The following is a 24,105-nucleotide window of genomic DNA, read 5'->3' on the forward strand; positions in this document are numbered from 1 at the left end:
ATATTATCTAATATAACTAATATAAAGTGGCAAGTGATAAATTGATTACATCAATTTTCCCATTATTAAAGTGGCTTGAGTTGAGTCAGTATGTTGGCAACAGCCACTCAATGTTAGTGATGGCTGTTTAACAGACTGATGGCCTTGAGATAGAAGCTGTTTTTCAGTCTCTCGGTTCCAGCTTTGATGCACCTGTACTGACCTCGCCTTCTGGATGGTAGTGGGGTGAGCAGGCACTGGCTCGGGTGGTTGCTGTCCTTGATGATCTTTTTGGCCTTCCTGTGACATCGGGTGGTGTAGGTGTCCTGGAGGGCAGGTAGTTTGCACCCGGTGATGCGTTGTGCAGATCTCACTACCCTCTGGAGAGCCTTCCGGTTATGGACGGATCAGCTGCCGTACCAGGCGGTGATACAGCCTCGATTGTTCTCAACCTTTCCTCTGGGGGGCCTACTGAGACACCCCTCAAATGTGGAGACCCCCTGTAAGAATAATATCCATATTTTCTGAGAACATTTTAAAGAGGAAACCCCACTGAAATTAAATGGCACAATGTCACTAACCCTTTTGTCTTCATAATAAACAATAACATATTCACCTTAAAACAACTAACAGTGCTCTTCCATAAAATATTATGTTCTTGTTGCTGATGTTTTTCTATTCATGTTGGCATGTTAGTTCATGTTTTTCCATGCTTTTCCATAGACCCGTCAGATCTCTGTAAGGCCCACTAGGTGTTCTAGCTCCCCTGGTTGAGAACCATTGTTCCACAGCCTCCTGTCCCATCCTCAGTTGAGGGAGAGCGATATTGTTTGAAACTCTACAACAAAGACCTGGAAGACTTTGAACAGGCATGGTTACACCCTGCCTTAGAAAAGCATTCATGAGTTTCATGAGGGAGGAAAAGGGACCTTAATCACTGCAAGTCTGTAGAAGATTGATACTTTAACTCTACGTGACCTGCTTGTAAAATACACTGTTTTTAGTAGTAGGACTCAAGGAGAGGATTACAGTGTGTCACGGAGTCTCTCATATGATATTCTCTCCATGAGTTCAGCGGTTGTGTGTGTGTGTGTGTGTGTGTGTGTGTGTGTGTGTGTGTGTGTGTGTGTGTGTGTGTGTGTGTGTGTGTGTGTGTGTGTGTGGTGTGTGGTGTGTGTGTGTGTGTGTGTGTGTGTGTGTGTGTGTGTGTGTGTGTGTGTGTGTGTGTAAATGTGTGTAAATGTGTGAGCATGTTTGTGTTTATGTCTATTTGTTTTGCGTCTGTGCCATAGTGTTCCGTGAACCTTGTGGACTCTGCTCCAGGATTCCTATGATTGGGTTCTACCTCTCTCATGGACACTCATGTTTTTTAGGGGAAGACCTGCATGTCGACATGATCAAAGAGTTCACATGAGTGGTGGCCTGCGGGTTACTGATTACTGTAGAATGGATGTTAGAGTTTCAGCCAATCAACATCCAGGATCCAAACTACCTGGGCTATAATGCCTCTTTAAGATAAAGGTTTGCTCTTCAACCAAAGTCCTGTCAGTGAAATCCTCTGCTGCTCTAACACATCTCTCCATCTCCTCGTGGGACCTCTGCTGCTGCACTGGTAAAAACTGGTATATTTGTATTTTTTTAATCAACATACTGTTCCTTGTGCTGGATAGTGTGTGTTGTACATAGTATGTTGACTGATTTGATTAATAATTGGTATAATGACTAGAGCAACAGGAGGAGAAAATGATTATGTAATGCTTAACCTGCGTTGCTGCACTGACATTTGTGTACCTAAGAAAATGTGATTCTACCGGAAGGTTTTGATAACCACAGTAGTCAACCCCAGATCTTGCCGTCTGTCTGCCTGTAGGTCTCCTGGTTCACTCTACATTTACCTGTGTCAACTGCAGAGGTCATCATGAGTGTTGAAACTAAGGCGCCCCGGGAGCCTTGCTGCTCCAAACTGAAGGTCAGTGTTTTAATTCCTCAATTCATCTTCAGGGTAGTAAGGACGTAGATGATGAAGAGAAACAGTCAAATTAGATGTACTTGGAAAGAAACATTTGGAACTTTGTGGTCCACACAGAACTTGCAAGGAGAACTTAACTGATGTCTCTTTTAAAAAATATGTATCCTGGAAAGAGAAAAATAAATGTTCAATAAGATGAAATAAGCCTGATTGAAGTACTGGCCAGACAGGCAGAAGCTAGGGAATAGTGCCATTCTCTCGTGGAAGCCTTATGTTCCACATAGGAATGAAGACAACTAAGTAAGTCAAGTATTGACAGGCCGCCTGTGTCATGTAAAAATCTTCCCTGCGTGAAATAGTTCCCAGTTCAATAATTGCATGTGCGTCTCTTTATGTGGATGGCTGAGTTCATGCGGATGTTTCTCTCTCACCCTCCCTTGCCCTTGATTTAGCTATCTAACTAACAACTATATGCACAGTCAATCAAAAAAGTAGTGCCAAAAAAATATCTTCTCACATCAACCCTTAGCACATTGGTGCTCGAGTCCGGGTATTTATATGCTGACCTCATGCCTCAACAAGCTTCTGATTGGTCAGTGTCAATACTCCTTGTCACCATTGATTTGTTACGATGAGCGAAGGGGGGAAACCAAGAGCGGACTCAGAAGAGGAAGCCGGGATGAATGCACAAAATGTTTTATTTAACACAGAGAAATGGGGAGTGCAGAATCGGGATAGCTCAGATGAGTTGCAAAAACCAGGAGTGTAGAGTGAGGTTGGAGTTGGCTGAGTAGAACTGGGGAACAGGTCCTGAGGGGAATCCAAGGGAATGGTGGTGAGTGATATCCAGAGCAAGGTGGTTGGTGGTGAGATGTGGAACAGGAAACAGGAACCAAAGACAGAGCGTTAACTGCAAGGAGAGGACAAAAATAGTGTAAGGCAGGAAAACGAGCACAGCAGAGCAAAAGGATCTTGAGAATAGACAAAAGGCTAGAATGATAACTGACTGAGCAGAGATTATGATCTGGCAGAATGGAAGTGGCAGGAATGGGTATATGTAGAGGTCTTGATTTATGGATGAGTTGCAGCTGGTAGGGATCTGCTCTGACTCCAGCACAACTGTCTCCAACCACACAACTAAACAGAGGGAGAGGGAGAGAGAGATAGTGCAGGGAATTAACTGTAGGGCAAGGAGACACCGGATGACCACCAGAGAGCGTAGCAGGAGCAGATGTGACATGATTGGCAGATGTGTGAAGCATATGCGCTTGCCCACAGAATAGTTTTCCCGAGTTTGAGGGAACGTGTGAGAGGGAGGAATCCTCAAGAGCTCAGTCATCCACATAAAGAGATACGAGTTCAATTATTGAACTGGCAACATTTTCACGCTGAGGAATTTTACAGCATGACGTCACAATCAGAACAAGATCAGAACGATTGTGAACTATTTCACGCTGGGAAGATTTTTACATGACAGCCTGGCTGTTATATTTGCTGCTGTTGTCTATGGCAGATGGGATTACAGTGATTGTGTAAACGTATTCCATGGACAGCCTCTGATCCAGACATTTACCGACAGCTCTTTAATTGTTTATTCTCTGTACAGCTCAGGTTCAGTCTTTTAGAAAAAAACACCAATGGCAGATTGACTAACAAAAGAGCAAACAAACTCTTAACTATATCTGACCTGAAGGACTGAAGGGGAGGGAGGCCAAATAGGCAAAAAGGTGATGAAGCAGGAGGGGTGGAGGGGGGGGGCAGATACAAGAGTTACATGTTTTGCTGTGTCATCCAACAGTCAGACCTGTAAAATGAGAAAGCAGTTTTCAACCTAAATATTTGGTTGAAACACAGTGTTTGTATTTATTCAGCCATACATACTAGACACACACATTCACTTATAAATTTATTTTTATTTTTATTTAACGTTTATTTAATAGATTAACAATAGATGCGTACACAAGTTATTCCCTAGAACTGACTGTTATGATGGTCGATAACCTGTTACTTTGTCTGTTATGAATCCATAACTGAAGCGATATGAGCACATGGCTGGAGGACAACACCTTTTCGAAATGGGTCAGAGTCTTGTTGTCCGGGTATAATTAGTTTCTTTAGGATTGTCTTGAACTACAATAGATGTCCTGTCTTATTAAGATGCGTGGTTTGGCAGGTAATGTTTCGGAGAACGCATGACTCAACCTTCGCCTCTCCCGAGCCCGTTGGGGTGTTGCAGCGATGAGACAAGATCGCAATTGGATATCACAAAATTGGAGAGCAAAAGGGAGTAAAAAATGTAAAAAAATTGCCAGAAGTTATTTTTTATAAAGCAGCACTGTGTATTCAAGACCATTTTACCCTTAAGGACAAGAAAGTTGATCCTAATTGTATAAGCCTTTTTTTTTCTCAATACTGGTCCTAGGAACCCAAAATTGTGTACTTTTTTGTTTTGGTACTAGCCCTAACACACTTGATTTAAATCAATGTATTGATGAGTGGATTAGTTGAATCAAGTGTCTTATTGCTAGGGCAAAAACAAAAATATGCACACCTTTGGGTCCCCAGGATTAAGAAACCGTGTTTTGTGTTCCCACAGCGTGTGAGAAGGAGGCAGGCTCGTCCATGTGGATCTATGTATTCCTGGGTAACATGCTGCGTGGGATTGGAGAGACGCCTGTCATGCCTTTAGGAGTGTCCTATCTGGACGACTACGCCAGAAAGGAGAACACTGCCACCTACCTTGGTTAGTGAAACACTTTTCAGGTGTACCATATCAACATTGAATAGTAAACCTCTTTTTGTAGCATATTGCATCTCTTCAACCTCTTCCATACCACATCGCTCCCGGTTGAAGTTTCCCCTAGACGTAGGTCTAGGATTAGCTTCCCCTCCTCAATCCTAAACTTAACCATTAGTGGGGAAATGAAAACTGACCCAAGATCAGCATCTTGGGGAAACTTCACTCAACACCTACCACTTGTATCGTGTAAACCTTGGTTAGAAACAACCTCTTCAGGCATTCCATATCAAAATCTGCCATCCTACAAATTCCGGTAGCTGATTTAGATGTATCAGCTACAGCAAACCATATGGCAAACGAATATGGCCAAACTACCTAACTTCAGTTAAATCTATTGTCTTTTCTGTTGCTTGCTGCTTGAACTGTATCTGATCAACTCTCTCTGTCTCCTCTGTCTCAGAGTGTTTACAGACTGTTGGCATCCTGGGGCCTGTATTTGGCTTCATGTTTGGCTCCTTCTGTGCCAAGATCTATGTGGACATTGGCTCTGTGGATTTAGGTAACCAACCCTTGAATTAACAAATCATACATTGTCTATTTTCTGTGAGCTAGTATGTATTTATATGTACACATCAATAATGTATTTATGGCGGAATATGTGTTACTAATAATCATGTTGCATTTGCCTCATTTTATTAGTTACTAAGTTATTAATCCATCTATTTTGGTTGAATCTGAAGTTGATGAACTTCTATGATGTTGCTAAATCGTGTCAGAGGGTAGTTGTTTGTGTGGTTTGTTTGCAGAACGGTTTGGTCATCTCGGTTTATTGGTTGGGACTTGTTGGGTGCTGAAGGTCATTTCTAAACATAGACATTTAAATCTGTTTGCATTAAGAGAATAATTATCTTATCTATCTAGAACAGTATATTTTTATCCACACAGCAAATTGGGCAGGGTTAGCTGTTGTTTATTTTTCTATATTTTTATTTATTTTTGATTTCACCTTTATTTAACCAGGTAGGCTAGTTGAGAACAAGTTCTCATTTGCAACTGCAACCTGGCCAAGATAAAGCAAAGCAGTTCGACACATACAACAACCCAGAGTTACACATGGAATAAACAAACACACAATCAATAATGCAGTAGACAAATCTATATACAGCATGTGCAAATGGTAGGATAAGAGAGGTAAGGCAATAAATAGGCCATGGTGGCAAAGTAATTACAATATAGCAATTAAACACTGGAATGGTAGGATGTGCAGAAGATGAATGTGCAAGTTGAAATACTGGGGGGCAAAGGAGCAAGATAAATAAATACAGTATGGGGATGAGGAAGATTGGATGGGCTATTTACAGATGAGCTATGTACAGGTGCAGTGATCTGTGAGCTGCTCTGACAGCTGGTGCTTAAAGCTAGTGAGGGAGGTAAGAGTCTCCAGCTTCAGAGATTTTTGCAGTTCGTTCAAGTCATTGGCAGCAGAGAACTGGAAGGAGAAGCAGCCAAAGGAAGAATTGGCTTTGGGGGTATACCTGCCGGAGCGCGTGCTACGGGTGGGTGCTGCTATGGTGACCAGTGAGCTGAGATAAGGCGGGGCTTTACCTAGCAGAGACTTGTAGATGACCTGGAGCCAGTGGGTTTGGCGACAAGTATGAAGCGAGGGCCAGCCAACGAGATCACACAGGTCGCAGTGGTGGGTAGTATATGTGGCTTTGGTGACAAAACGGATGTCACTGTGATAGACTGCATCCAATTTGTTGAGTAGAGTGTTTGAGGCTATTTTGTAAATGACATCGCAGAAGTCGAGGATCTTTAGGATGGTCAGTTTTACGAGGGTATGTTTTGCAGCATGCGTGAAGGATGCTTTGTTGTGAAATAGGAAGCCGATTCTAGATTTAATTTTGGATTTGAGATGTTTAATGTGAGTCTGGCCTCCCACGGGGGGCCAGTACAAAAAAAATGCATGAAATGAAATGTATGCATTCACTATTGTAAGTCGCTCTGGATAAGAGCGTCTGCTAAATGACTAAAATGTAAATGTAAATGTCTGGAAGGAGAGTTTACAGTCTAACCAGACACCTAGGTATTTGTAGTTGTCCACATATTCTAAGTCAGAACAGTCCATAGTAGTGATGCTGGACGGGCGGGCAGTGCAGGCAGCGATCGGTTGAAGAGCATGCATTTAGTTTTACTTGCATTTAAGAGTAGTTGGAGGCCACGAAAGGAGAGTTGTATGGCATTGAAGCTCATCTGGAGGTTAGTTAACTTCTTATGTAGCGTCCTACCTGGCCAACATCTGGTGAAATTGCAGAGCGCGAAAGTCAAACTACAGTATTATAAATATTTAACTTTCATAAAATCACAAGTGTAATACATCAAAATAAAGCTTAACTTCTGTTAATCCAGCCGTGGTGTCAGATTTCAAAAAGACTTTACGGCGAAAGCAAACCATGTGATTATTTCAGGACAGCGCCCTGCATACAAACACATGAAAAACATATTTCAACCAGGCAGGTGCGACACGAAAGTCAGAAATAGCGATATAAAAAATGCCTTACCTTTGATCTTCTTCTGTTGGCACTCCAAAAGGTCCCAGTTACATCACAAATGGCCCTTTTGTTCGATAATGTCCTTCTTTATATCCATAAAAACTTAGTTTAGCTGGCACACTTCAGTCAATAATCCACTCAGTTTCCCTCCATTAAAATGCATACAAAATGAATCCCAAACGTTACTAATAAACTTTTCCAAACAAGTCAAACAACGTTTATAATCAAACCTTAGGTACCCTAATACGTAAATAAATGATAACATTTAAGACGGAGAATCGTTATTGTCTTTACCGGAGAGAAATACCAAAGAACTCGCTTTCTTCCACCCGCTTGGAAACACTACAGCCAAAATGGGAGCCACCCAGAAATACTACAATTTCTGGCTAATTTTTCCAAACACCAGCCTGAAACTCTTTCTAAAGACTGTTGACATCTAGTGGAAGCCCTAGGAACTGCAATCTGGGTGGACTTGGCCTTATAATTAAAGTGATAGCCATTGTAAATAGAGTTTTAGAAACTGTAGAGTTTTAGAACCTCTATCCAAATTTACAAATTATATGCATATTCTAGCTTCTGGGCCTGAGTAACAGGCAGTTTACTTTGGGCACGCTTTTCATCCGGACGTCAAAATATTGCCCCCTACCCAAGAGAGGTTAACACAGTGTCCAACGAAGGGCCAGAGGTATACAGAATGGTGTCGTCTGCGTAGAGGTGGATCAAAGAATCACCAGCAGCGAGAGTGACATCATTTATGTATACAGAGAAGTGATGTAATGCAGAACGCCACAGGATGTTTTTGTGCTGGTCAAGAGCAGACAGGTCTGGAGTGAACCAATATCTATTCCTAGTTCTACATTTTTTTAATGGAGCATGCTTATTTAAGATGGTGAGGAAGGCACTTTTAAAGAATAACCAGGCATCCTCTACTGATGTGATGAGGTCAATGTCTTTCCAGGATACCCCGGCCAGGTCAATTAGAAAGGCCTGTTCGCAGAAGTGTTTTAGGGAGTGTTTGGCAGTGATGAGGGGTAGTCGTTTGACCCCAGACCCATTACGGACTCAGGCAATGAGGCAGTGATCGCTGAGATCTTGGTTGAAAACAGCAGAGGTGTATTTGGAGGGCCAGTTAGTTAGGATGATATATATGAGGGTGCCTGTGTTTATGGATTTGGGGTTGTACCTGGTAGGTTCATTGATCATTTGTGTGAGATTGAAGGCATCAAGCTTAGATTGTAGGATGGCCAGGGTGTTAATAAGCATGTCCCAGTTTAGGTCACCTAGCAGCATGAGCTCAGAAGATAGATGGGGGGCAATCAATTCACATATGGTGTCCAGGGCACAGCTGGGGGCAGAGGGTGGTCTATAGCAAGCGGCAACAGTGAGAGACTTGTTTCTGGAAAGGTGAATTATTTTGGTACAGCCCTGGATAGTAAGATAGAACTCTGCAGGCTCTCTCTGCAGTAGATTGCAACACCGCCCCCTTTAGCAGTTCTATCTTGGCGGAAAATGTTATAGTTAGGGATGGAAATTTCAGGGTTTTTGGTGGTTTTCCTAAGCCAGGATTCAGACACGGCTACGACATCTGGGTTGGCAGAATGTGCTAAAGCAGTGAATAAAGCAAACTTAGGGAGTAGGCTTCTAATGTTAACATGCATGAAACCAAGGCTTTTACGGTTACAGAAGTCAACAAATGAGAGCACCTGGGGAGTAGGAGTGGAGCTAGGCACTGCAGATCCTGGATTAACCTCTACATCACCAGAGGAGAAGTAGGATAAGGGTACGGCTAAAGGCTATAAGAACTGGCCGTCTACCACGTTCGGAACAGAGAGTAAAGTGAGCAGGTTTCTGGGCACAATAGCATAGATTCAAGGCATAATGTATAGACAAAGGTATGGTAGGAAGAGAGTACATTGGAGGTAAACCTAGGCATTGAGTAATGAAGAGAGAGATATAGTCTCTAGAGACGTTTAAACCAGGTGATGTCATCGCATATGTCGGAGGTGGAACAACATGGTTGGTTAAGGCATATTGAGCAGGGCTATAGGCTCTACAGTGAAATAAGACAGAAATCACTAACCAGGACAGTAATGGACAAGGCATATTGATATTAGGGAGAGGCATGCGTAGCCTAGTAATTGTATGGGTCCAGTGAGTGGTTGGACTGGCTGGGGACACGGCAATTCAGACAGTTAGCAGGCCGGGGATAGCAAGCTAGCAGTTAGCAGGCCGGGGCTAGCAAGCTAGCATAAGGGCCTTAGAGGGACGTCGCGATGGGGGAAAGTATGTTTTTGCCTCCTCGTGTGGTGACGTCGATAGACCAGTCGTGGAATTAGTAGGGTTCCAAGTAGCAGAGGGGTCCAAGTCCAATTGGCAAAATGGGTATAGTGGTCCAAGAAATTGGCCGATGGATCAGCTAGCAGTCCAATATGCTATAGATAGCTAGCAGGCCGCGGTTAGCAGAATGGGCCTTCAGGGGACGTCGCGCATGAGGGGCCTGTTGGGATCCTCGGTCAGATTATGTCGGTATTCCAGTCGTGAAGGATCGGCGGGGTTCCGTGCCCCGTACCGGCAGTAGAAGGGGTCCGAATATTGTAGCCGAGGAGTTGGCTTCAGGAGTAGCCCAGGAGCCCAAGCCGGGAGATGGGTCTGGCATGGGCTAGCCCCAGGCTAGTTGGTGCTTGCTCCAGGATGGAAAAGTTAGCCAGGAGTAGTCAACCCGGGTTGCGGTTAGCTAGCTGCCATGATCCAGATGAAAGGGTTCAGAGTTTGCAGTAGGAATCCGGGGGTATGGAGAGAAAAATAGGTCCGGTACGCTATGGTTTGAAACGCGTTGTACGAACTGGCGAGAGCTTTCCGAGCTAAAGGTTAGCTGACTGATAGCTGATAGCTGGTAACTAGTTAGCTAGCTAGCTTCAGTTGAGGTATTCCAGTTCGGAGGTAAATAGAAATACTTTAGAAAAAAAACACATCCACCCCACACTGGGTGAGGCGGGTTGCAGGAGAATATTTTGAAGTTGACGTTTAGGAAAAATATTAAAAAGAATGCGAAGAAAAATATATAAAAAGATACATACATGGGACGAGACAAGACAGAGACAAAGACGTCTGACTGCTACGCCATCTTGGATTCCTAATATAACATTTCTAATGTTAATTCAGGAGTTAAATTAACTCGGTAAGAGTTGAATTAACACTCAGTGGTGTAAAATAACCCCAGTGTTGATGTTAATAACCAGTGTTGAACCAAAACCACACCCATCATTATCATATTTCCTAGCATGCTCTATTACAGTGTGATTTTTTTAATTGTTTGTTTCAATTTCCATATTTTTTAAATGTACATTGATTGATTAATTAACTTTATGCAATGCAAATATAAATAACATGCATTGTTCTAAACTAATCCAATCTGTTACTTGGACTTATTTCACCTGTTACTGAAATGGTTGTTCAAGTTTAGATGCTTTAGGTAGTGTCATATTTTTGTTTTCGGAAACCTGGCAATCCTGCTGAATGCAGGTTTTGAGTGAATAACAATTCCAAATGTTGGATATTCTCATACTGGCTGGATTCCAATAGGAATTACACATGACTTGCAAGCCATCATAATGTGACTTGCAGACCTGAAGTGGCCTGTAAACCATGAGTTTCAGGCCACTGTATTGGGGTAAGACTTGGCCTTATGAAATACACTGAGTATACAAATTATTATTTTCATACTGTTGTTTCCATGGTATAGACTGACCAGGTGAATCCAGGTGAATCCCATATTGATGGCACTTGTTAAATCCACTTCAATCAGTGTAAAAGAAGGGTAGGAGACAGGTTAAATAATTACTTTTAAGCCTTAAGACAATTGAGACATGGATTGTGTATTTGTGCCATTCAGAAGTTGAATGGGCAAGACAAAAGTTGTAAGTGCCTTTGAACAGGGTATGATAGTAGGTACCAGGCGCACCAGTTTGTGTCAAGAACTGCAATGCTGTTGGGTTATCACGCTGAACAGTTTCCCGTGTGTATCAATAATGGCCACCCAAAGGACATCCAGCCAACTTGACACAATTGTAGGAAGCCTTGGAGTCAGCAGTTCTCAATATTAGGAAGGTGTTCTTAATGTTTTGTGCACTCATTATTGTAGTGTCTTATAGAATTAGATTTTAATGAAAACATATTCGCTTTGGATCTCACTTGGTGATGGCCACAAGACTGAAAATCAATGAACAGCCATGTCTCTGTCACTAACAAATACAGTCATGGGTGGTACCTACTCGAAAGGCACACTGGAAAATATACAAACAAGACTTAACACTAAGCATAGTGTTAATTTAACACTGAAAAGTGTGGACCCGTATAGACACTGGAACAGTGTTAAATGTAAGAATCGGTGTTTATTCAACTGGAGAATTTGCTGTGTGATAATGATGGTCCTTAGAGAGCTAAGATTACCAGGGATTTCTATAGAGCTAATTGAGCCATGTTGCTGATTCATCACATTTTGAGCATTACTTGATAACATTGATATTGATATTATTGCTATTTCAGATTATAATGGAATGTGAATTCAGCAGCCCAGTTAGTTATTTTAAGGCAACGGCTGATCAACTGACCCTGTTTACCCTCATATTCACTCACATCTGTATCTCTCTCCTACCCACAGAGAGCATCTCCATCAACCACAAGGACTCTCGCTGGGTGGGGGCCTGGTGGCTAAGCTTACTGGTATCTGGCTTCCTGATGCTCCTGGCTGGGATTCCATTTTGGTTCCTCCCCAATACTCTGGCTAAGCAGGGCAAGAGCCCCAGCAAAAAGAAACAGGAGGACATACAGGCGAAGAACTCCTCTGACACCCCAGAGGAGGAGCAGGAGCAGGGCAGTTTCCTACCAGAGGACAACACTGAGGAGGATGCTGTGGTAGGAGAAAACTTAGGATGGATCAACAGCATTGTAGTTACTCGACAATACTAACCTAATACACAGAGTGAAAAGAAGGAAGCTTGTACAGAATAAAAATGTTGCAACAAGGCACTAAAGTAATACTGCAAAAAATGTGGCAAAGCAAATCTTTTTTTGTCCTGAATACAAATTATTATGTTTGAGGCAAATCCAATAAAACACATTACTCAAGGACAAACCTAAAACATAAAGCCAAATCTTCACTCTAGTTGCTTACCAATAAGACAGTGAATGTTCCTGAGTGGCAAGACTCGGAAACGGTTGTCTAGCAATGATCAACAATCAATTTGAAAGAGTTAAGAATTTTGAAAATAATAAATGGGCAAATGTTGTACAATCCAGGTGTGGAAAGCTCTTAGAGACTTGGCCAGAAAGACTCACAGCTGTAATCGCTGCCAAAGGGGCTTCTACAAAGTATTCACTCAGGGGTGTGAATACTTATGTAAATTAGATATTTCTGTATTTAATTTTCAGATCATTTGCAAAAATGCCTACAAACATGTTTTGACGTCATCATAATGGGGTATTGTGTGTAGATGGGTACAAAAATATAAACTCAGCAAAAAAAGAAATGTCCTTTTTTCAGGACCCTGTCTTTCAAAGATAATTCATAAAAATCCAAATAACTTCACAGATCTTCATTGTAAAGGGTTTAAACACCGTTTCCCATGCTTGATCAATGAACCATAAACAATTAATGAACATGCACCTGTGTAACGGTCCTTAAGACATTAACAGCTTACAGACTCTAGGCAATTAAGGTCACAGTTATGAAAACGTAGGACACTAAAGAGGCCTTTCTACTGACTCTGAAAAACACTAAGGCAAGTTCATCTGTGTGAACTTGCCTTAGGCATGCTGCAAGGAGGCATGAGGACTGCAGATGTGGCCAGGGCAATACATTTCAATGTCCGTACTGTGAGACGCCTAAGACAGCGCTACAGGGAGACAGGACAGACAGCTGATTGACCTCGCAGTGGCAGACCACGTGTAACAACAACTGTATAGGATCGGTACATCCGAACATCACATCTGCGGGACAAGTACAAGATGGCAACAAGAACTGCCCATGTTACACCAGGTACGCACAACCCCTCCATCAGTGCTCAGACTGTCCGCAATAGGCTGAGAGAGGCTGGAATGAGGGCTTGTATGCCTGTAAGGCAGGTCCTCACCAGACATCACCGACAACAATGTCGCCTATGGGCACAAACTCACCGTCGCTGGAACAGACAGGACTGGCAAAAAGGGCTCTTCACTGACGAGTCGCGGTTTTGTCTCACTGTCACGTCCTGACCAGTAAAAGGGGTTATTTGTTATTGTAGTTTGGTCAGGGCGTGGCAGGGGGTGTTTGTTTTGTATGTTTCGGGGTTTTTGATTTATGTTCTATATTTTCTATTTATATGTTTATTCTAGTTTTCTATTTCTATGTTGTTTTTTTTTCAATGACCTCCAATTAGAGGTAGCTGGTTGTCGTTGTCTCTAATTGGAGGCCATATTTAAGTGTGTTAATTTTTCACTTTTGTGGGTGGTTGTTCCTAGTATAGTCTGTGCACCTTACTGGACTGTTGTCGTCGTTTGTTTTGTTTAAGTGTCTTCTCTTTAACTTCCCTGGGCTAGTCAACAGCCAGTGGAATCGCGTGGCGCGAAATACAAATACCTCAAAAATGCTATAACTTCAATTTCTCAAACATATGACGATTTAACACCATTTTAAAGACAAGACTCTCGTTAACCTCTATGGGACCCCTTCCCGTTCTCATCCCGGTAACGGGATTGCTTGACAAGATAGCAAAAATCTAATAATTTCAATTTCTCAAACAATCAACTATTTTACACCATTTGAAAGATAAACATCTCCTTAATCCAACCACGTTGTCCGATTTCAAAGAGGCTTTACGGCAAAAGCATAAAGTTAGATTATGTTAGGACAGTACATTGACAAAACATTACACACAGCTATTTTCAATGCAAAGACAGGCGTCACCAAAAGCAGAAAACCAGCTAAAATTATGCACTAACCTTTGACAATCTTCATCAGATGACACTCCTAGGACATTATGTTAGACAATACATGCATTTTTTGTTCTATCAAGTTCATATTTATATCCAAAAACAGCATTTTACAATGGCGGTGATGTTCAGAAAATATTTTGCCTCCAAAACTGCCGGTGAATCTGCGCTACAATTTATAAAATTAATATTCGAAAACATTGGTAAAATATAATATTGTCATTCAAAGAATTATATATTAACATCTCGTGAATGCAACCGCATTGCCAGATTTCAAAATAACTTTACTGGGAAATCACACTTTGCAATAAACGAGGTACTATGCTCAGAAAAATAGGCTAGGTGATACAGACTAGCGCCATCTTGGAACCATCTAAAATCAAATATACTATTGTAAATATTCCCTTACCTTTGATTATCTTCATCAGAAGGCACTTCCAGGATTCCCAGGTCCACAACAAATGTTGTTTTGTTCGAAGAAGTTCATAATTTATGTCCAAATAGCTCCTTCTTGTTAGCACGTTCCGAAGGCTACTCAAAATGTACGAAGCGCGCGGGACTTGTCACGAATGTGCAAAAAAAATGTATTTACGTTCGTTCAAACATGTCAAACGTTGTATAACATAAATCTTTAGGGTCTTTTTCAATCAGAACGTCAATAATATTCAAGGCGGACGATTGCATTGTCTTACAAAACATTTCGGAACGAAAGAGTACCCACGGGCACGCGCATCATAGTAGTAATGGCCCTCCCCCTATGACAAACTTTCCAGGCCTCTCGTTCGGTCAGTTTTTACAGGAGAAGACTCAAACCACTTTGTAAAGACTGTTGACATCTAGTGGAAGCCTTAGGAAGTGCTAAATGAATCTCACGGTGTGTTTCATAGGCAAAGGCTTGAAAGTGATTCCACAAATCAGATTTCCACTTCCTGTTAGGATTTGTCTCAGGGTTTTGACTGCCATATGAGTTCTGTTATACTCACAGACACCATTCAAACAGTTTTAGAAACTTTAGAGTGTTTTCTATACAAATCTACTAATTATATGCATATTATCGTTTCTGGGTAAGAGTAGTAACCAGTTTAAATCGGGTACGTTTTTTATCCGGCCGTGCAAATACTGCCCCCTAGCCCCAACAGGTTTTATTAACGTAAAGAAGATGATCAATATACCCGCTGCATTTTGGTCCACTCCTTACAACGCCCGTGACAGAACCACCCACCAAAGAAGGACCAAGCAGCGGAGGAAGGAGCAGAAGGAGAGCTACTTGGAGTCATGGACATGGGAGGAGATCCTCGATGGTAAGGGACCCTGGAGCCAGGCTGGGGAGTACCAGCGCCCGAAGGAGGAGCTGGAGGAAGCTAAGAGGGAACGACGGAGGTATGAGGCATTATATCCTCCATTTTAGGAGGAGAGGAGGCAGCCCCCCAAAAAATGGGGGGGCACACGGGGAGTTGGGGTAAGTCTGGCAATAGACCTGAGCCAACTCCTCGTGCTTATTATGGGGAGCGTTTGACGTGGAGAGCACCGTGCTATGCGGAAGTGCGCACGGTCTCGCCCATCCGCACGCACAGTCCGGTGCAGTCGATACCAGCCCCCCGCAAGTGCCGTGCTAGAGTGGGCATCCAGCCAGGAAGGAGTATGCCTGCTCAGCATATCTGGCCACCAGTGCATTTCCTAGGCCCAGGCTACCCTGCGCCTGCTCTACGCACGGCAGCCATCATTCCTCAGCACAGCCCAGTTCGCCCTGTGCCAGCAATCCGCCCGTGCAGGGCTACAGTGACAACTCAGCCAGGACGGGTTGTGCAGGCTATGCATCCCAGACCTCCAGTGCGTCTTCAAGACCCAGTGTATCCTGTTCCTGCTCCTCGCATTAGCCCTGTTGTGTGTGTCACTAGTCTGGCGCCCCCAAAGCCAGCCCCACGCATCAGGTCTCTAGTGCGCCTGCCCAGTCCAGTACGTCCTGTTCCTGCTCCTCGCACTAGCCCTGAGGTGCGTGTCACTAGTCTGGCACCCCCAAAGCCAGCCCCACGTATCAGGTCTCTAGTGCGCCTGTCTAGGCCAGTACGTCCTGTTCCTGCTCCTCGCACTAGCCCTGAGGAACGTGTCAATAGTCTGGCGCCTCCAAAGCCAGCTCCACGCATCAGTCCAGAGCTTCCTGCGACAGTTCCCCATCCAGAGCTTCCGGTGACAGTTCCCCATCCAGAGCTTCCGGCGACAGTTCCCCGTCCAGAGCTTCCCGCGACAGTTCCCCGTCCAGTGCTTCCGGCGATGTCCCGCAGTGTGGAACCGACGGAGACGTCCCGCAGCCCGGAACTGACGGAGACGTCCCGCAGCCCGGAACCGATAGAGACGGCCCGCAGCCCGAGGTCTCCGCCGACGGCCTGCAGCCAGAGGTCTCCGGCGACGGCCCGCAGCCCGAGGTCTCCGGCGACGCACCTCAGCCCGAGGTCTCCAGCGATGCACCTCAGCCCAGAGCCTTCAGCAGTGGTCTACAGCCCTGAGCCTTCAGCGGGGGTGGGCAGGTTAGAATGGGGACTAAGGCCAGAGCCAGAGCCACCTCCGTATTTGGAGGAAGCGAATGACTGATGCGTGTTTGGAGCAATACTGGCTGTATCCAAGGCTCAGTCAATCATTCACATAACAACAGAATGCAGCATGCGACTGAAGAGAGAAGAGACAACCAACTTTCTAGTTACAGCATCCGTGCACGCTCTGGAAAGACAGCAGAGAGTGGAAAAGCAGTTTGCCAGATAGAGCAGCGCGTCCCCTGAACGATAACGAAGAGGTAGGTGAGCAGCCTGACCACGGAGACTGGAGTGAGAAGGTGATGAAGCGTACTTCATGAGCTGTAACCGAAAAACAATGGCATTTGGAAAGTTTGAGGTGAGGGAGCAATTGTGGTGGAACAAGAATTGTTAGCATTATTAAGTATCTTGCTAGCTGGATCGAATTCTCCGCATTAGCTAGCCAGAGAAATGTTGAGCAACATTATCCAACTTAGCTGATCAAATAATTGAGTTTATGGTGTGAAAATTAGCTGGGTAATGAAGTCAGACAACTAGCTAACAGGAACGTTACATCGGATAAGCTAACATTAGTAAACGAACCAACTCGCTATAGTATTAACTGGTATACGACTTCTTGCCATTCCTCAAGTTATAACGTTAACGTAGTTACTTACTGGACCCTGGCAATATGTGTGAAATGTTAACTAGCTAACGACCTAACTACTATCAATGAACCAGCTGTATCACCTCCTTCATGGCCTACCTCCTCCTTCTGCAGTTTGGCACTAAGTTTTACAACGTTCCTACAACGTGTAATTATTACATCTGATTGGTTGGTTGGTGGGTTGATACATTCATTCAATCATTGAGTTCAGTCATTTACATTTAAAAACAAAAGTTTTGATCAGTGGAATATGAGGGAGAGTTAGACCAAAACACACATGGGCTTGTGCCGGGGCTCCCTCTTGTGGGAATATACAGTATGGTTGTTACTGAGCCAGGATTCCTGGCTGTTTTGTCACTGTGCCTATGTCAATGATAGTTCAGCAACAATTATTTAAACATCATTATGATTTGCAGCCATTTTCTCTGTCCCCCAGGTCCCCTGGTGTACGATGGCAGCCTGGTGTCAGAGTGTAACAGAGACTGCTCCCGCTTGAATGGGGAGTGGGACCTTGTGTGTTCAGACAACGGCATCACCAACACTTCCCCCTGCCACAGTCTGCTCCAGCTTTACAGGATACGGCAAGAACACGGTACAAATACTATTAATGTACTGAGTGCACACAACATTCACAGGGATGCTGGCCCATGTTGACTCCAATGCTTCCCACAGTTGTGTCAAGTTGGCTGTATGTCTTTTGAGTGGTGGACCATTCTTGATACACACGGGAAACTGTTGAGCTTAAAACAACTCAGCAGCATTGCTGTTCTTGACACAAACTGGTGCCCCTGGCACCTACTACCATACCCCGTTGAAAGGCACGTAAATATTTAGTCTTGCCCATTCAACTTCTGAATGGCACACATACACAATCCATGTCTCGATTGTCTCAAGCCTTACAATATTTTTTTAAACCTGTCTCCTTCTCTTTATCTACACTGATTGAAGTGGATTTAACAAGTGACATCCGTAAGGGATTATAGCTTTCACCTGGATTCACCTGGTCAACATGTGTCATGGAAAGAGCTGGTGTTCATAATATTTTATACACTCAGTGTAACTCATTGGCACTGAAATAAGTTATTTTCAACCATTAACTGGGGCCTTGTCTCCCACCCGGGACGAAGAGGACTAAGTAAGTAATTGCTGATTGGCAATAAAGTATTATTTTGATGTATAGAAAAAATATGGTATGCAATTCCTATGTAGAGAAGGTTCTCTCTGATAGTTAATCAATATGATTTCAACTTTTACAGGGCACTCTTGTAAAATAGATGTTTAATCTCAATGTGACTCCCTGTTTAAATAAAATATAAATAAAATAAAAAACACACAGGATATGGGGTATCACATGGTATCACACCATTACATACTAGGCCCTACTGCACCTGCATTCCAGCACCATTCCGGCATCTGGGCTTTGATTGACTCAACATGTTTGAGGTGGGGGATCAAGAAATGTGGGGGAAGAGTGTATGATTCTGATGTGTACAGGTAATTGTGTGTGTGGGGGGGGGGGGGGGGGGGTGCGCGCAGATGTGTGCGTGTGTCCATGTTTGTGTGCGTACTCTGAGGTGTGTTTGAATATGAATGAGCAGCAGTGTTGTGATGTGTCCTATCCCGTCCTTGCAGAGTGATCTTCCTTGCAGTGGCGGTTCTAGACCATTTCAACTGGGGAGGCCAAGCTGGGGCCAGTTGTACTGTTAGAGGGGCCAGTTACATTAGACGATATTGTTGTCATATCGTTTTCTTCACTACATTGCAGGCAAAAGACCATGTATGAAATAATTTTTACATAACAAATTTTTGCTATCGTTCTTTTTTTACATCCGTTCTTAGACAGTGGCACTGTCTAAGAACGGATGTAAAAAAAGAACGATAGGAAAAATTTGTTATGTAAAAATTATTTCATACTCCACGTTTAGGGGGGCCACAAGGGGTCCAAAATTGTTGTCACAGGGGCACTGCGAATAATTTAATGGTCTGTGGTTCAATCCCATTTCTGAAGGTCTGATGAATAATTAATATTGTTCCTCCTCTTCCTTGTGGCAGGCGCAGCAGCACACTGCCCTCCAAAGCCTGCAAAAAAATCGCCGGACTGCCCCTTTCCTAGCTCTGCATGGAACATCCAGGGTCACATCCTTGGTGACATGTGGGGTGACATCCGGGATGACCACAGCATCATCCTCTGGAAAGGGAGAAAAGAGGGACATAATGTAAACAAATGCAAACCGTAGGTTCTAAACACTGCCAGTTGAAAGGTTCTACTAAGATGTCATGACAAATGGCACCTGTCAGAGTGCTCTCTAAGTGTTACTCACCTGCTTGGATGTCAGCTGGCAGAGTGGCGAAGACGGCCATCGTGAGAGTCCTTTCTTCAGGTGTGACATCCATAACCTCCAGGAGGGAAGAGATGGGCTCTGCCTCTGCATTAGGGGTGATGTCCACAACCTCCAGGTGGGAAGAAGCCAGATCTGCCTCTGTGTTAGGGATAATGTCTTGAACCTCCAGGTGGGAAGAAGCCTGGTCTGCCTCTGTGTTAGGGGTGATGTCCACAACCTTTAGGTGGGAAGAAGCCGAGTCTGCCTCTGTGTTAGGGATAATGTCTTGAACCTCCAGGTGGGAAGAAGCCTGGTCTGCCTCTGTGTTAGGGGTGATGTCCACAACCTCCAGGTGGGAGGAAGCCAGGTCTGTGTTAGGGGTGATGTCCACAAAATCCAGGTGGGAAGACGCCTGGTCTGCCTCTGGGTTAGGGATGATGTCCACAACCTCCAGGTGGGAAGAAGCCGGGTCTGCCTCTGTGTTAGGGATGATGTCCACAACCTCCAGGTGGGAAGAAGCCTGTGTTGCCTCTGTATTAGGGGTGATGTCCACAACCTCCAGGTGGGAAGAAGCCGGGTCTGCCTCTGGGTTAGGGGTGATGTCCACAACCTCCAGGTGGAAAGAAGCCTGTGTTGCCTCTGTGTTAGGGGTGATGTCCACAACCTCCAGGTGGGAAGAAGCCGGGTCTGCCTCTCTGTTAGGGGTGATGTCCACAACCTTTAGGTGGGAAGAAGCCTGGTCTGCCTCTGTGTTAAGGGTGATGTCCACAACCTCCAGGTGGAAAGAAGCCGGGTCTGCCTCTGGATTAGGGGTGACAACAACAATCCTGATGAGCTCTACTACTACAAGGCACCAAGATGTCATCACAACAGGCATCTGTCAGAGTGCTCTCTATTAGTGCTACTCACCTGCTTGGATGTCAGCTGGTAGTGTGGTGGAGACGGCCACCGCAAGGACAGGGGGGACTGGTAAGGTGGCTGCAGGGGGCTGGAAGCAGCTCTACACCTCGTCCGCCACAAAGGCACAGACAGATCTCATATAAAAAGGGCTTTGGAGGTCATCCGTGGAGAAGGACTGACTGATTCTCCCTTCGGATTGACCACACAGATTCAAAAGCAGCAGCCTGGGAGAAAGGGATGTGAGGGGAAGGAGCCGTTAACATGCTGGAGAGCTTCTCCACCATGCCCACGGCCATCCCGCTTATTAGGATTGGGTGCTCTGAATGGCCTTCCTCTGGCTGAAGCCACAGGGCCAGGAGGAGCATGGGCACCACCTCCACCACCACCTGGGATGGGCTGAGCAGGTTGCTTTGGGGCTCATTGGACAGCTTGCCCAGAATGCTCCTCACAGCTCTCTCCACGATGGTGTGGACCTTAAGGTCACTGAAATCAACAGAAAGGAGAAGACAAAGCTAAACGATATGCAATGTGCTCACAGAGAACACTGTCTTAGTCAGTTTCTGCGTAGTTCCAGATGTGTAGATAAATGGATCAAGTCATATGCAGGACAGTACATGGAACTCACATGTCAGCTGGCGAGGTGGGGTGGATGGAGCGGCGAAGCTTGCAGACAGCCTCGTGCTCTATGTCTATCATTTTTAGGCAAGTGTTTACTTCCCAGGCCTGCCGTAGGAAACATGAAGAAACAGGAAGTCCCATTAGTGTAATTTCACAACAGATCTATTCTGCTGTACTAACTAGTTGTTGAAAGGCTAGTAAAGAGCTCACTGACTTGTAGTATGTCTCTAACTCTCATTCTCTTACCAGCCGGGCGAGGTCGTTCCCCTCCTCCAGGGTTTCTTTCCACAACCTTCAAATAAAACACAGAGCAATTCAACGTTCCTGGGTTCTGATTTTTCTGTTGTTTATTTTACCCACACCTCCTGGAGTAATGCTGGTGTTGGCAGGGAATGGCAGTGAAGGTGAGTGCTGATGTGGTACTCACCTCTCCCTTAGGGATTTTTTGCCCTGAGACACCAGCCAGTCGCTCATGTGCTCCGTGGTGACATGGGGCGGGATCTGGCCTTGACTCTGGAGCAGCAGATAGTGGACCATGAGCTTCTTCTGCAAGATCAGGTAAGGTGTGATACCGTGCCACGAAATACCATATCATGTGCTTTCAGAAGGGCCTCTCGCAACATTTCACAACTGCTCATACCTCACAATATGCAAGTGATATTAAGAACTTTTATGACCAACTTCTCTAAACTGTCTTGAAATAATGCTTGTTTTTGTGGGATGAATCTTACCTGTTTATTGTAATATGCTTCCTCCCAGCAGGCCTGCAGAGTCTGAAAATAAAGGCTGCTTCTACAGAATTCCTTTGAAGAGAATGAAAATAATTATGCTTTGTTATGCACATTATGCACAGGCATTTACAGTATGCTAAAATTAATTTATCTTAAGATTACCTTTGTGGGACCATAAGTGAACTCCGGAATGCACCAAACCCTATCCATGGTAAGATGGGGAAGAAATGCAGCGTTATAGATATACGGGTGCTCTAGAGATTTACAGGAATGACTTAAAGTCGTGAATGATCAATGACTGTGGAGTCGTCCAATATGCTGCACTTAGAATTGAGTTGTAGGCTGTGTTTGGCACAAAATAGAATGTTTACATTCTATTGCTATGGAGAAATGGAATGTGTAGAACCTGTATAAATGGGTATGCTTCTATGTCTTTATTTCGTGAAAGATTAAGCTCTTTATTTTGTCATAATGTGTACATGAGGATGTTGGAGCCCATTCCGATTCATGAGGCGGGTATCCAGGTGCATGTTGCTTAGACCTACTGATCCAACCTTGGCTTACAAGTGAAATTAATTGTTTATATATGCCTATACAAATCTATTGACCACATCTCTTTAAAGCAATGATTGTCAATTGAAAATGTGGTCGTTGTGTTATCCTGTTGTGCGCCTGGTGTGTCAGAGTCCTCTTAAGCACATTATTCCAATATTTCCGAGCTCTGAATTGTAGCTCTGAAAAGGTACACTTTTGCAAAGCTACTCGGTTAAAAATAAGAGTATGAATGACAATAAACGTATTACTTGGATTATATGCATAATAGTGTAGTAAACAATATCGCTCAGCATGGGAACTTTTGGTGTGGGGGAAGTATCCGTTATGTCTCCATGGCGCGTAAAGACCATCACTTCGTTGTCTTGTTGGTAATAGTAAAAATGCATGACAGTGCGCATTGTAATAGTCGAACAGTTGTTTTTCATTTTGTTTCTCACAAACAGATATTTGAGAATGGAATTTTGTACAGTTGTACCTATGACGCACAGACACACTAAAGCTGTACAGTGTAGTTTGAGAAGTCAGTTTAATTTATTTGCAGATCGAAAGATGTAACATTTGAAATTAATGTGGCAGACCAGTTTAGCATAAGGTTCCTGTGGGAGTCTTCTCCTTCAGTCTTTTTGCCTCCTAGGCCTCATTTCCCATTACGTGGGATTTACCCAGTGCCAACTTCACATGAGATGGCCGCTGTCTACTGCCATGTGGTGCTGAATGAGAGATCTCGCTATTCCGATTTCGCTGCTGTCCATGGCGCTGAAATATCCAATCTCAGCTATTTGCAAATGTATGACTGTTACGTTCCCCAGTTTCTGTTGTGGTTTGTGTATTATCATGTATGTATTTCAGGAGATGGATTCCTGAAGTTCTCAACGAGCAGCTGATTGGGCAATCAACATTGATTGTTTGGAGAGCTGACCCCGCCCCCCCTCATCAGGACGCAGCTGTCTCCAATTACTAACTTCTTCTGAAGCTATATAAGCCCCAGTTCTGTTGCTCAGAAGGAAGATGATTGCTGAGAGACAAGGCTAATGGCTGAGGGTTATAGCATGTTGGTTGTTTCCAAGAATTTTGGTATGTACTGTGTCCGTTGTTGCTGAGGGAGCTGATTGGTTGTGTGTGTCAATAGGATGCAGTGTTTTGATTATTGACTTACATTTGTGTAATTCTGTTTCATTTGTTCCCAGGGGGGAAGGGGAAGGCACCTAGGGAGTGTTTAGGCAAGAGGCCCGCGGGCATACATATACCCGTAGTAGTTTGCTGTCTATGCACACTAGGAAAGACCTGGGCGGACCATCCCCTGTATTTTGGTTAGTGCACCAGGTGGTGCTAGATAGGTAAGTAGTGGGTAGTCAGGTAAGGTAGGAGAGGGGGCTTTGATATTTACTTTCTTTGCTTTGGTTCCGTCCAGCCCCTTTTTCCCAAACCTTATCACGTGAAGGAATAAATTCCCTGTTAACGGTATTCTCTGCCTATTCGTCATACTTGTTCACACCTACATTTTCCTACCTTATTCACAACAAGGAGAGTTGAGTTGTAGCAGGGTGTTGCGTTCCCTCTTTCTAGAGGCGTGCGTAACAATGACCATCCAAACTTG

General features: G+C 44.1%; 1 protein-coding gene across 5 annotated transcripts; it reads left to right on the forward strand.

The window, feature by feature from the left end:
• The first annotated feature begins 1,357 nt into the window (after positions 1-1,357).
• On the forward strand, positions 1,358-23,972 carry LOC106576020 (solute carrier organic anion transporter family member 1C1). Of its 5 annotated transcripts, none has more exons than XR_014381159.1 (9): positions 1,359-1,591; positions 1,850-1,948; positions 4,122-4,244; positions 4,545-4,691; positions 5,149-5,247; positions 11,901-12,154; positions 17,820-17,975; positions 19,436-21,780; positions 21,982-23,972. XR_014381159.1 is itself a non-coding variant. In XM_014152816.3 (7 exons), exons 3-7 carry the CDS (start codon positions 4,187-4,189, stop codon positions 17,877-17,879), a joined length of 618 nt encoding a protein of 205 aa, XP_014008291.1. In that variant the 5' UTR covers positions 1,358-1,591; positions 1,850-1,948; positions 4,122-4,186; the 3' UTR covers positions 17,880-23,972. The 5 variants fall into 5 exon arrangements, 1 of the variants encoding a protein (XP_014008291.1); XR_014381158.1 differs by having other exon boundaries at positions 21,985-23,972; XR_001321881.3 differs by having other exon boundaries at positions 19,436-23,972.
• Positions 23,973-24,105: the final 133 nt, after the last annotated feature.

This window comes from Salmo salar, chromosome 17 (assembly GCF_965601325.2).
Source record: "Salmo salar chromosome 17, fSalSal1, whole genome shotgun sequence".
In the NCBI taxonomy this organism is placed as follows: domain Eukaryota; kingdom Metazoa; phylum Chordata; class Actinopteri; order Salmoniformes; family Salmonidae; genus Salmo; species Salmo salar.

Excerpts from the sequence above, each read along its gene's own strand:
- LOC106576020 (XM_014152816.3), top strand. The coding sequence starts at position 4,187 with ATGAGACAAGATCGCAATTGGATATCACAAAATTGGAGAGCAAAAGGG. Across the intron at positions 5,248-11,900 it reads CATTGGCTCTGTGGATTTAG|AGAGCATCTCCATCAACCAC; the intron begins GTAACCAACCCT and ends TCCTACCCACAG. Across the intron at positions 12,155-17,819 it reads ACACTGAGGAGGATGCTGTG|GTCCCCTGGTGTACGATGGC; the intron begins GTAGGAGAAAAC and ends TCTGTCCCCCAG.